At 35.1% G+C, this 13,944-nt stretch overlaps 1 protein-coding gene across 2 annotated transcripts in view; it reads right to left on the bottom strand.

Moving 5' to 3' along the window:
* Positions 1–13,944, bottom strand: part of ZDHHC15 (zinc finger DHHC-type palmitoyltransferase 15) — a 120,185-nt gene that overhangs the window by 39,839 nt on the left and 66,402 nt on the right. For both annotated transcript variants that reach the window (XR_008529643.1, XM_054579570.1), the window contains exons 4-9: positions 13,815–13,935; positions 9,662–9,731; positions 7,721–7,753; positions 6,882–7,002; positions 2,385–2,517; positions 710–836 (exon numbers count right to left, since the gene is read on the bottom strand). Coding sequence is in view for 1 of the 2 variants with exons in the window: in XM_054579570.1 (XP_054435545.1) it covers positions 710–836; positions 2,385–2,517; positions 6,882–7,002; positions 7,721–7,753; positions 9,662–9,731; positions 13,815–13,935 (605 nt within the window). In the remaining variant the exon portion in view is untranslated. The remainder of the gene's footprint in view (positions 1–709; positions 837–2,384; positions 2,518–6,881; positions 7,003–7,720; positions 7,754–9,661; positions 9,732–13,814; positions 13,936–13,944) is intronic.

Raw genomic sequence — 13,944 nt, 5'->3', positions numbered from 1 at the left:
TGTGACTGGGAAGTCCTATTTTTACATTTTTTTATTTTACAGATTTATTTTAAAAATATATCAGCTTGAAATAAATATTATAGTGTGCTATAATAAGTTAAAAAATAAAAATGTGTTCTTGGCTCTCTGGGTTGCTTTCAAATTAACACAAATGCACCACATCTCACTGAAATGATATTACAGTGTACATACCATTTTGAATTCTACATTTTTTTCACTTAAAATATACTAAGCATTCCCCTTATTGTGACATAATGTTTATAACCATTACTTTTGAGTTTTTAATTTTCATATATATATATTCCCATATTGTCAGACTTTAGGTTGTATCCTAATTACTGGCTGGAAATAATGCTGCAATAAATATTTTTGTGCCTAGTTTGTCTCTGTCTTTATAATATATTCTCAGAGATGGAATTATTGAGACAATTGACCTGTATATTTGTATGGTTTTAAAATACATATTACCAAATTCATTTTTAAAAGAGTGGTACCAGTTTACACTGCCACAAAAAAAAAAAAAGCACAAGAATGTCTGTATTATCATACCCTTACTTCCTGATTTATCTTTGCTAAGTTAAAAATGAAAAACTTAGGGAATAGAGATTTACACTGCCCTGATACCTGCTGCATCTTACAATGAAAATTACATCTGCTACTTCAAGGTATGGTCCAGAATCAACTTCTTTCAGTGGTAATAATTACCTACCTGGACCCAATAGGTATTAACCAGAACTTCTTGTTGTCTCCAAAAACCTGCTGGATATTTTTTATGAAGCCAAGGTTGAACCCATTTTTCTTTGGGCCACTTGTAAACACTGGAGTACAGAAGGCCTCTGTGGCGGGGTAGGGGAGTTGAAGAAAAGAAGAAGAAAGCAATAAGGGAATAAATTTCAGAACCATCATGATTTTACAGTTCTCCATGAATGTGACTTGGTTCTATGATACCTTTTTGCTGTGGTAGCATAGGCCCTTCATTCTTAGTGACTGCTAAATTACTTAGTAAAAACCATTTTAAGTACCTAATACAAAGTAAGTTTGTTATTCTATTTTTTTTAAATGGCAGAAAAAAAAGACATGATGGAGGAAGTAATTAAACAGCCATAGGCACAGAATATATTTTGTAGTGCTGTATGTAAGGAGCAACACAATAAATTTAATAGCACTTTATTTTAATTTAGTTGACAACAACAACCAAATGGTTTCCATCTTTAGGGTTGGGGCCAAATCAATAAAACATAAAAAGATGATAACATTGATTTGGTTTTGAATCATTTCAGAAATGAAGATGTTCACACTGAAGCCTGCAGTGTAAGAAACTGGGTGAACTATGATCACCTTAAAGACTATGAGGAACTGGCCCATGTCAGTGCACATTATATTTAAACACACTTTTATTATTCCATTAAGCAAATATTTTCACTGATGGACTCTGGCTGCATCTGGCCATTTCCTTTTTGTTCTTTGTTTTCAGACTCTTCTATCATGAAGCTTTTAGTACTTTTCTATTTGCAACTGAATCCACCACCTTAGCAACTAAGTGCTACATATATATTTGGTTTAGAAAACAAGTGCAAATGCTTTCTTACCTATCAGCGTTATTAGTAAACAACTTGAAAAGTATAGTGGCTTTTGTACTAAACTTTTCTCAAACCTATTTTAGCTAAACATTCAACGTTTTGACACTTTCTCCTCACTCCTCATGCATTAATTTGCATACAATGTAAATATTTCTTTCACCATAGATGAAAAAATTGTTGTACTGGAATCCATCAGAAATATAGTTCTCCAAATAACAGCGCCAGAGGACAAAGTAATGGACAGAAAAAAAATGTTCATTTCTTGTACTCATTTTCTAGAGACTCAGTTGTTTAATGTGTTTATCTCATCCCCACAGTCCCTACATAGCTCCTTGGTGATTATGGATATTCAGTGATTTGTTGGTTAGAGTTCTTTTTCAGGACTCTATTTTTGGATGAGCTCAATAAATTAGATTCTTTGATCTTTATTGACCTTTACTTCCTCCTTCAAGTATTCCCTTCTGTACTGATTCTTTTCTTCACTTCCTCATGTGAACACTTTAGAAAATTTTCAAGCTGTAAATCTGGAAAGCTATTATGCAATATGAACTACAAAGAGCAGTCGTCATTTCTGGTTCTACATGAGGTTTCGTTCACTAATGCTCTCTTCACTAAGTAAGCTTCATTCGTCATGGCTCTCCAGTTTGGTAAAATTTGTTTACATTTGTCTCAGTTTGGAGACAAGGGGATGTCACTGTAGCTCAAATGCTTCATTAGAAGTTTTTCTATTCCTTGGGAATACTCCACAGGTCACTGTGATATACATTAATACGTTTTTCCCCTAGTCTTAATACCCAGTCTTACCTAAGGTGGTTTTGTTTCTGCTGACAAGCCAACAATGGTAACCAAAGAGAATCACAAGGCTGACAAAAAACATGCAGGCCACAAAGAGGAGAAAAAGGACATGGAACTTAGAGCGGACACTTGGCAATTCCCCCTAGAAAAGAAATAATAAACAGAAACAAACGATTAAAGTGGTGAGACTTGGCTAGGTTTTTTATTTTGGTTAGTAATTTTTCATATGTTTAAAATGTCTAGCTGTAATTTAAAAATAGATTTTGTAAATGTTTTACAAAAGAGTTCTTTCTGTTGATGACCATGTCTCTTATGGATATGCTTTCAGCTTATGAAGTCTAAAATGGATTCTTGCTTAAGTGCAGTTCAGTGTAAAATAGAATCTATAATGTGCCCATTAGAAAAAGGTAATGTGAAAAGGGTATATTCAGTCCATAATTGGTATGCAATGTCTTAAGGCTTGTTCTCCATTTAGTTTCCAAATTATGAACCATTGGCTACAGTTAATTTTGAGATTATATGATTCATCCTCTTATCTCAAGGTGGGTAATTCTGCAATACTTTTTATGTCATGTTTCCTTGGACACTGTATGTTGAAAATGTCATGGTGATATATGTAGGAAGTTAAAATACCTAGGTAGAATTTTAAAATGTTCTTCCTATAAGCCATGACCTTATTTTAAAGTTACTACTAATTCTGTATGGTCATTTGTTTTTTTAAAATAGCTGAACTACAATATGTTGATATATTACATCCTGTAAAATTACTGTTTATACAATAAAATCAAGCAGTATTTGACAGGCTAATTTAAAAGTATGTAGCTAAAGATTTTTTAAACTTTTTTTTATTGTTTACACTATTACAAATGTCTCCATTTTCCGCCCCTGCTCACCTCCACCCGGCCCTCACACCTTATTCCTTCAGGCCATCACCACACTTTAAGATTTTTATAGTTAGCTGGGACATCTTATCCTCTATGTGGCACCAGATTTTTAAAAAATGTGCAGCCCTAGACCAAAATGAATTTTCTAAAGTTTTGTAGCATGCACAGCATGTAATATTTTGTTTTCTGAAGAGAATATTAGGAAAAAAATTCAATTCTGGAATAAGGCATTGTGAGAATGACTTTTCTTCACTGCTCTTCTCCTGTGCTGATTATTATTTTGGCATGATGAATTATTTTCAAATATTTCCAAGTGATCTAGAGTGATACAGTTAAAAGTTATTCTTGAAGTGGACCTTACATTAGAATCTGGTTCTACCCTAGTTTCGAAGGAGAAAGTTAAAGCGGGAAAACACTTGGCAAATTTGGGTAGTACAGATTTTTTTTTCTTCTCTTAGAGGAGATTTTTATTTATTTCGATGTAAGGAAATACCTGGAATCTCCCAGAGTGTGTGTGTTCAAAGAACAAAGAGAAACGGAGTTAAGCCAGTGAGTTGCTTTCATCTAAGGCGTGGTCTGGGTAAAACCTGCATGAAATTTGCACCTCAGAAAATAGCTATTCCTAGGACTTCAACCTTCAGAAACTTTCATCTCAAGTTCCCTTTTAAAATGATACCTCTTGGCCTAAGCACTCAAACTGAATTTGATTGTTTTTTTGTTTTGTTTTGAATTTATAAGAAAAACTCCACATATCATTTTGTAGTGGTTTTTGCCTGGCTGGGTTCTTATTTCACATCTCTACTTTTTTAGCATGTTTTTTTAAAGCTTTTAAAACTCATTTATTTTAATATTTACCTTTATGTTGAAATGGACAATAGAAAATGACTGCACAGGAGGGAATGACATAAAGTCAGTTCACACCCTGGATAGCTGAGCTGAAAGTCTTTCTCTCCCCTAACTACTCTTACAGGACTCTACTGTGTAGCCCCTTGATAAAGTACTTAATATTTAACTTTTTTTTAGAAGAGTGTGGTGGCCCTATGTTCAAAATTACCTTCTCAGGAGATAGCCAAACTAAACTACTCAAAGCAATAAACACCAGAAGCAGTTCAGGGAAATGCTGGTGAAATAATACCTATTATCTTGGTTCTAAAATAATTCATAGCCTCCGTGAGGAGATTCATGGTCCAGAATTGGAGACATATATTACTCATTTTTCATAAGGTAAAGATCAGTTTCCTAACAAAGTAGCAACTTTTTACATTAATATTGAGAGGAAAGACACAATCTGATGGTCTTCTGAATTCTTATCCCAAAGGAGCTAGAGCTTCTTCATAGCAGGACCATTATGGGCAGTAATATCACTGGGCTTAGAGTCAGATTCAAATCCTGGCTTTGAAAGTTACAAACTGGGTGATCCTGAGCATATCACTTAACTACTATAAGCTTCGGTTTTATCATCTTTAAATGAGACTAGTAATTCCTTCTTTGTTTACTTCACAAGGCTGTGGTGAGGATAAAATGAGAGAATAGATATAAAAGTGCTTTGAAAATGGTAAAGTACTATACAAATGAATGTTTCTGTTCTTAGGAGCACAGCTGGTTTCCTTGATACAATAGCTTTTACAATAAATGACAGTGTTTACTTTTCATTTTAAGGGAGACCCAATTTACACTGAAAAAGCCATCTCTAAACCACGCCAAAGCATTCTCTGGCTGGAGAAACTGCAAAGAAGCATTTCTCTGAACTGACAATGTCCTTTTCATTATGAAGGCAAGCCAAGACAGGTTTCTTTGCCTCTCTCTCATCTGTCAGGCATAAGCTAGTATATTGTGGAGAAGAAATAAGGGCATAGGAAAGGACAAGGCTATGTTCACCCCTGATATTGCTTGTGAATATTGACATATTTCTGGTGATTGATTCATATCCAAATATTATCTTCCAAGAGTTAAAAAAAAGCATATGGCACCTGGTTGGCATTTTGGCATTTGATTATTGGCTGACTAGGAATGTCAAAGGCAAATGTATTGTTTACTCTGTTGGGAGAGCATAGAGTAGTTCTTAAACAGCAGCTTACTGTGTTAAGTAAAGTCTGCAGTGAAGACTAAGGCTGACATGTTACCTGCTGAACTGGATGTAGTAGGTTTTGTTTACTTTCAGGGTAGTAGCTCAGTATGTGAATAAAATGCCAAACATGTCATAAAAATGAGCAATAGATAAGAGATCCTGTCCTGTGCAAAAGGACCAATGAAGAAATACCAAGATGGTGAAGCATTTTGTATTTGGGGAAAATACAAAATTGATGAGAAAACTTTATTTCTGCTTATACTTTTGTGTCTCTGAGTTAAAGCTTTTGATATCCATTATATCATTCATGGTTCTTAAAGTTATTAAATATCTGATTGATTAAGTAAGTGGACAGGAGAATGGAAAGCACATATCACTATAATTTTCTACACTATATTTCCTATATTAGTAGGAATGAATCACTATTTAACAATTTAAATATTCTCTGCTACTTAGGTTTTCACTGCCTTGCTTTTCTCCCTTTTTTCCTCCAGTTTATTATAATCCATATTCTGGTCACAGGATTCATGTTCTTTCCCTGCTGCTTTACCTTTCTACCTAATGTAAGATATTCCTGTTATACAGGCTCTGGTTTAATTCCTAAAACAATAACTCATAGCTCTGCCTACATCTGTCTTTTGTTATTCAGGTTCAGTTTGGACAATTCTCTTCATGGAAGGTTATGATGTCTTTGTAATTATGGTAGAGTTGTGTGGAGGTGATGTCTTCTGGAGTCTATTGGCATGAAACAAAACAACATATTTTACTATATTTCTGAAGATCCAGTATACATGTGTAAACTGAAAATGTGCCTTCAATTCTTTTGGAAATACATGAGATTGATCTCTTCAAGAAGAAGAAAGATGAAAGTAGGATTTTAAAATTTCATTATAATTATTAGAATCATATTTTGAAAAGTAGAGTGCTTTCAACATCTCTTTTACTGAATTTTGTCAATGAGCCAGTGAAGCAGGTAACAGAGCCAGTATTAGAACACCAGCATTTTTATACAAACTTCAAATAAGACTCCTCATTTCATTTTGGTCATATGTGAAGATGAGTTGATGTGTCTTTCTTTCTTTCCAGTAGGAATTTTGTGACTCTCCTTTGAATAAAGAATTAAAAATTATTTTCTAACAATGAGGGAGTACTTTGTTGCCCCTTTTTCTTAAGAAACTAAGGATGTAGAATTTGTTTGAACGTTTGTCAAATCTATAATTAGTAAGATGTGAATTTTTAAAACTTCACATCTAGACTAGACTGGACTAGAGAAGTACATTATAAAGAATCAGCAAGAGTCAAGAGTTTAGGTTCCTGAATGCCTTAAAAAGATTTTCATATATGACAGAAACTTGTACAACTGGAATCTTTTGAATCTCCTCAATCACAGAATATTAGACATGGGAAACTTACTTTTGGTGCCTTCCCTTCTTGTTACTTCCATATTAGCTATTTAAAAATGTAAAAAAAGATAAGGTGAACAATGTCACAGACTAGAGTAGGTGTGTGTTTGGGTGTTTTTTTGGGGGGGTGCTTCAGGATTTTTAAACTTACTCTCCAGTATTTGATGAAATAGCTGAAGACCGTTGTAGCAATGTACAGGCAGTAGAGAACAGAATAAGCTAAGAACTGAAGGAAGAATTTATAGTTGGAAAATCCAATGCAATTATTAACCCTAAAAAAAAGAGAAAAACTAATTTGAAATCATTTATTGAGAACACACTGATACATAAGTGAACTAAGCAATGGAAGTATGATGCTCCTGATGTATAGGAATTCAACAGAAATCAAGTCCCTTAAGAGGAACAGATTGAGAAAAAAAGTTCATGTCTCACTTGTTTCTCCTTTCATTTACAGGCACAGAGATACCTGGCCATTCTAATTGTTCTGGACTGGTTCCTGACACACCCAAACAAATCTAGATCTTGGATGCTGAAGACCTATTAAAATCTTAGCAGGTACACTTAATACAACGTGGCATGTTCTCTTTGTATTTAGATGATTTCAGAATGGTTCTCTAGATCAGAGAGAAAAAAGGTAAGGAATTGCTGAAGTTAACAATCTAGAGTATTTCAAACATCAAGACAGAAAAAAACCCCAGAACTGATTGTGTAATGTCAAAGAGAAGAACAATTTGTGCTTTATTTCATTACTATGCCTAATTACGAAAGATAATGGCTAAGAGACCATTAACTTTGTGACCACAAGAATTCACTACCACGCCTTTAGTGGCATATTCACTCTTGCTTTAAAATGTTAAGCCCCTGTCCCTCCCACAAATAAAAAGACCAGTGAATCACAGAAACAGACATGTTACAACTATGCTTAGTAAAGTAGGCATATAGAGCAACTTTGACCTTTTTAGAGGAAATAAGTAAATAAAAGGGACTTACCAAGGGCAGTGATGGTCCATTTTTAATACACACCTAAAAAAGGAGCAAAATATAGTGTGGTAAATAGGGCTATGTAAATAAAGCAGCATTTCATAATTGAACTCAAGGTCTCACCAGTATTTTTTTACATGGCGCCAGTACACTTGTTCCTAGATTTCCACTATAGCTACTCTAAAACTATTGTGTTCTCAGTTCTTCCTACAATTAGCCAATCACAACAATCTGTAGGATCATGCTGGTAACAGGTTACATGCCTAGAAGTCTAATGTTTAAAAGGGATTGTGAATTCTAGGATATTGATACAGAGAAGTTTAAGATATCATCCTTCATTTTGCTCAGTACTTAATTTACTAAAAGTACAGAAGCAAATATATGGCTACTGTCTTTGTTTGAATCATGGGTAAAATAAATATAGGTGGAAGAAGCACCCAAGAAGAAAGATACGAAGATTATATATTTTTAAAAGATTTTATTTATTTATTTTTAGACAGAGGGTAAGGGAGGGAGAAAGAGAGAGAGAGAGATATCAATGTGTGGTTCCCTCTTGTGACCCCCACTGGGGACCTGGCTGGCAACCCAGGCATGTGCCCTGACTGGGAATAGAACCGGCAACCCTTTGGTTCACAGGCTGGCACTCAATCCACTGAACCACACCAGCCAGGGCTGAAGATTATATTTATTAACATAAAAGTGGGGTTTTACAAAGCTGAAGCAATATGAGTAACAAAACAAAGTAGTACTGCATTATAACACAAAATATAAAATAATTATCCATACCTACATACTGATATAAATAAATGATTGGATAAGTAAATAAATGCAGAAGAGACAAATATCCTATGCAGAAGAGTTCAAAATAACATATGTAGATACTCTGCCTTCAAGGAGGGGGAGCATAACTGCTCAATCCTTTAGCGTGGGCTGCGAATAGTGACTTCCTTCCAAAGAGTACAGTTTGGAAAGGGGGAAAGACTAACTTTATCGTGGAGAAATCTGTCAAACACTACCTCAAGCCAGATGATCAAGATGAACATCACAGTGATAAGTCATGTTTATACTATGTACCTTGATATGATACAGTGAGAATGGCACTTTACCTCTATGGTCTTCCTCCCCAAAATATATTACCCAAGGCTATCCTTGAGAAATGTATCAGAAAAATCTGAACTGAAGTATATTCTACAAAATACCTAACAATCCTAAAAGCTATCAAGATTATAAAAAAAAAGTCTGAGAAACTGTCACAGCTAAGAGAAGCCTAAGAAGACACGACAACTAAATGTAATGTGGTGTCCTGAATGGGATCTTGGGACAGAAAAAGAACATTAGGGGGAAACTGAGGAAATCTAAAGGGAGTATGGATTTCAGTCAAAAATAATGTATAAATATTTGTTTGTTAATTGGAACAAATTTACCATATTAATATAAGATGTTAATAAGGAAAATTGGTATGGAACATATGAGGACTATCTTTATAATAATTATATCAATCTGAAACTGTTCTAAAAGAAAATGTTTATTTTTTGCCCTGCCTGGTATGGTTCAGTGGACTGGGTGCCGACCTACGAACCAAAGGGTCACTGGTTCAATTACCAGTCAGGGCACATTCCTGTGTTGTGGGCCAGGTCCCCAGTAGGGGGTGCACAAGAGGCAATCACACATTGATGTTTCTCTCCTTCTCCCTCCCTTCCCCTCTCTCTAAAAATAAATAAAATCTTTAAAAAAGAAAATGCTTATTTTTAAAATGGGGTTTGATTTTTCTTTCCTATCCTTAGAATAGTTTGAATCATCATCCCTGTAACGGTATTTAGTACATACTCATTATGATTGATAGAAAATGTTTTCATTTAGGAATGGTCACATCTTACGATCAGTCACATTGTTCTCTAAGCAATCATCAGTGGCCAAGCTCAGTCCAGGAGAAATATGGCTGTCACTTACATAGCACAGACAGAGCAGTGGTGGCAGCGATCTGGCTTGATCAATTGGCACCGGTCACAGAATCTTACAGCTATAGGAAAAATAAGGTGGTTAGCATTGATTAGGGCTCAATGTGATACCATGTATCTTCCTAGCCTAGCTGGATGGCTTGCTACACACTGATTACAGGTAGTCAAACTCATTCTAAGTTATCAAATAAAAAACAGGTTGCATAAGAGAATTGTGGTATGTATTTTTTTCCTGTTGTATCAATCATTCTTTTTTCAAATACAAATGATAGTTTATTTAGAAGTTTACAGAGGTAGAAAAAGTGAGCCAGCTCAGGAAACAAGTTACAGAGGCCAAAGAGGGCCCTTGGAGCTGGGGAAGGGGGGGCGGGCCGAGAGAGAGAGAGAGAGAGAGAGAGAGAGAGAGAGAGAGAGAGAGAGAGAGAGAGAGAGAGAACAACACAAAGGTAACATGCCTGGAGGGAAGAAGAGAGGGAAAGGTGTGGGTGTGCTCCAGAGAGAGGGAGAGGGGGAGGAGAGAGGGGAAAGGGAAAAGAAGTAGGTGGGGAAAGGCTCAGGCATACTCAAGATAGAAAGAAGGAGCATGTTCTGTTATATAAATCTTTAAAGCACTTTTTGGGGATGAAGGTATGGGGAAAGTTTTCTTATCTTAAGATTAGATAAGATACCTAATCATAAGATTTTGTATATGATCTCACCTATAAGCGGAATCTAACCAACAATACAAAGATGCAAAGAAAATAAGACCAGCAACACTGAAAGGAAAAGAAACCAACAAAGACAAGAGGAAAGGAGGGAGGGGGGTGGGGAAAAAGGAAGGGAAGGGGGAAAGCCAAGGAACATATAGCAAGGACTCATGGACAAAACCAAAGGGGTAGAGTTGAGGGAGGGGGCAAGAAAAAGTGGTGGGGGGAAGGCAGAGACAAATGTAGTTGAAAAAATAAATTAATTAATTAAAAAAAAAAAGAAAGGAAACCAACCACTGTCAACTGCTTGAGTGATCCTAGGAAAATCTTTTAGCCTCTGTTTACTTTAACTCTCATATCTGAAAACTAGGATTCATATTTTTCTCTTCTGTTTCCAGAGGCTTTATTCTATGAGGTAGATAAAATTCCTAAAGCATGGTAAATATATTGGTTCTTAGCATAACAATTTGGAGAACAGAAGAGACATTCTAGAACAATTATATCAAGTGATCATTTCATAGATAAAAGAAGTAAAGACCTGAGTCAAACCAAGTGAATTATACAAGGTCACAAACTGAGTGAGTAGCAGAGTTGTGACCAGTACAGTTTTCCTGAACCCATAGTTCAGTATTCTCTTTATTCTAAGTCTGATATGAAAAATCATTTCTCCCTCCCTCCCTTTTTCCTTTCTTACTTTATTTCCATTACATGAAAGGCATTCACTTTTTTAAATTTTTAAAAATCTTTAAAGTACAGTTGACATACAATTTTATATTACTTTCAGGTGTACAGCATAGTGATTATATACCTTACAAAGTGATCACCCAGGTAATTCTAGTACCCATCTAAAACCATGCACAGTTATTACAATATTATTGACTATATTCCCTATGCTCTACTTTACATCCTCATGGCTCTTTTGTAACTGTCAATGTGCACATTCAGCTCCTCTGCCCATTTGCTAATTGGATTGTTTGTTTGGTGTTGAGTTGTATGAGTTCTTTACATATTTGGATAGTAACCTCTTGCTGTTGGTTGTCTTTTTGTTTTGCTGTCAGTTTCTTCTGCTGCGCAGAAGCTTTTAGTTTGATATAGTCCCATTCATTTATTTTTGCCTTTACTTCCCTGTCTTTCAGGTCAAATCCATAAAATTTTCTCTACAAAGGTCCATTAACATTGTACCTATGTTTTCTTCTATATAATTTATTGTTTCTGATGTCATATTTAGTTCTTTGATCCATTTTGAATTAATTTTTATACAATGGGACAAACTGTAGTCCCCTTGTTTCATTCTTTTGCATGTGTCTTTCCAATTTTCCCATCACCATTTATTGAAGAGTCTTTCTTTTCTCCATTGCATGTTTTTGGCTCTTTTGTCAAAATTTATTTGCCCATATACATGTGGTTATATTTCTGGGCTCTCAATTCTATTCAATTGGTCTGTGTGTCTCTTGTAATCTCTTGTAATGGGGATTGCATTAAATTTGTATATTGCTTTGAGTAATATGGACATTTTAACTATGTTGATTCTTCCAGTCCATGAACAGGTAATATCTTTTCATTGCATTGTGTCTTTTTCAATCTCTTTTAATAATGCTTTGTAGTTTTCAGTGTTTAGATACTTCACATCCTTTGTTAAGTTTATTCCTAGGCATTTTGTTCTTTTTGTTGCAATTGCAAAAGGAATTGTTATTTTCATTTCTTTTTCTGAAATTTCATTGTTAGTATATAGAAATGTGGTGGATTTTTGTACATTGATTTTGTATCCTGCAATTTTACTGTATTTGTTTATTGTTTTTAATAGTTCTTTAGTGGAATCTTTAGGGTTATCTATATAAATAATTATATCATCTGCAAAAAGTAGCACTTACTTCATTCCCAACTTAGATGCCTATTTCTTTTTCTTGCCTGATTGTTTTTAAAGATATAGTCAAAGGCACTGCCCAGTATAAGCCACCATCATCTCTCACTTAGATGGCTGCAATAGTTACTGCCTATTTATTCACTCTGCCTTTACTCCTGCTCCACACCCTGCAATACATTTTCTACATAAGAGCCAGGTAATCTATTCAAATGTAAATCAGATCATATCATTCTCCATTTAAAACCTTCAATGTACTCCAAAACCCCCAGAATAAAAATCCCAACTCTTGCCCTGGCTGGTGTGGCTCTGTGGATTGAGTGCTGGCCTGCAAACCAAAGGTTGCCTGTTCTATTCCCTTTCAGGGCACATGCCTTGGTTGTGGGCCCCATCGTGCAAGAGGCAACAGATTGATATCTCTCTCACACATCTCTCTTTCTCTCTTTGAAAATAAATAAATAAAATCTTTTAAAAAAATCCCAACTCTTTAATATGGCCTGCATCATCTGGCCTTAGGCTACCTCTTCAGCTTTAACTCGTATCGCTCTCCCCCAGCCACAGTGGATGTCTCTTTTCTTCTAATAATGCAAGCTTGCTCCCTTCCCAGGGCCTTTTGTATTTTGCAGTTCCTTTTTATCTTCCAGTCTCAGATCAAATGACATTTCTTCAGAGAAGCTCTCTATTACTCTATATCATGGGGGCTGCAAACAAATGCTTCAAGGATCCAGGGAATAGGGTGTAGTAAATAAAGCAGTGCATATTTATGCAAGAAAAATGGAGATACCTCTCCACAAATACTCATACAAGAATGTTCGTAGCAGATTAACTCATAATATCTAAGCACCAGAAAAAAACTCAAATGTATATATCAATGGATAAATAAATAAACAATGATATACTCATACAATAAAATATTACTCAGTAATAAAGGGAATGAAATACACAATCATGTGACTAAGTCTCAAAAGCATTATGCTGGATACAATAAGACAGACAAAACAGTAAATACTGTATAAATCCATTTATACAAAATTCTAGAGCAGGTAAAACTAATCTGTGGTGTAAAAACATCAGAACAGTAGTTGTGTTTAGTGGGATTTACTGGTAAGGAGTCTGAGAGAACATTATGGGATGTAGCAATGTTTATGGAAGTTTTTGTTACTCAAGTGTATACATTTGAAGAAACACTGAATGATACACTTAGTATTCGTGCATGTTTTTACGCATACATGTATATTTCAGCCCCCCAAAATGATAAACATTTAGGTAGATATGTACTGATATCTGCTATTTACCTTAAAATGCACCAAAAATAAGTTGGCTTTATTAATGATGGATAGAGGGATGGGTTTATGAACAGATGTGTGATAAAGCAATATAGTAAAATGTTAGTGGTAGACTGTAGTGGTGGGTATACAAATGTTCATTATATAATTCTTCCATCTTAGATGTATGCCTGAAATTTTTCATAGTAAAATGTTGAGAAAGACTCCACAGTGTTTCTCAGAAGAGAAGAGAAAAAAGAGGCTAGCCTGAGGATATATATGACTTAAACTTTCTGGTCATCTACCTCTCTAGCTGGCTTTGGATGAACTGACCTCCACTTCCGGTTCTTGTGTAAACTGGTAGCTTCTTGGCAATATCAACAAGCATCTGTTTTTGGACCTCAGGTCTCTCTTCATTTTCATAGCGCTCCTTGTCTGTATAGGATAAGTGGAACTGAAAGCA

Source organism: Pteronotus mesoamericanus, unplaced genomic scaffold (assembly GCF_021234165.1).
Source record: "Pteronotus mesoamericanus isolate MK-2021 breed Mesoamerican mustached bat unplaced genomic scaffold, CSHL_Meso_final contig_55, whole genome shotgun sequence".
NCBI classification, from domain to species: Eukaryota; Metazoa; Chordata; class Mammalia; order Chiroptera; family Mormoopidae; genus Pteronotus; species Pteronotus mesoamericanus.
The sequence above is the reverse complement of the archived record's forward strand: the minus strand, read 5'-3'. Positions and strand labels throughout refer to the sequence as shown.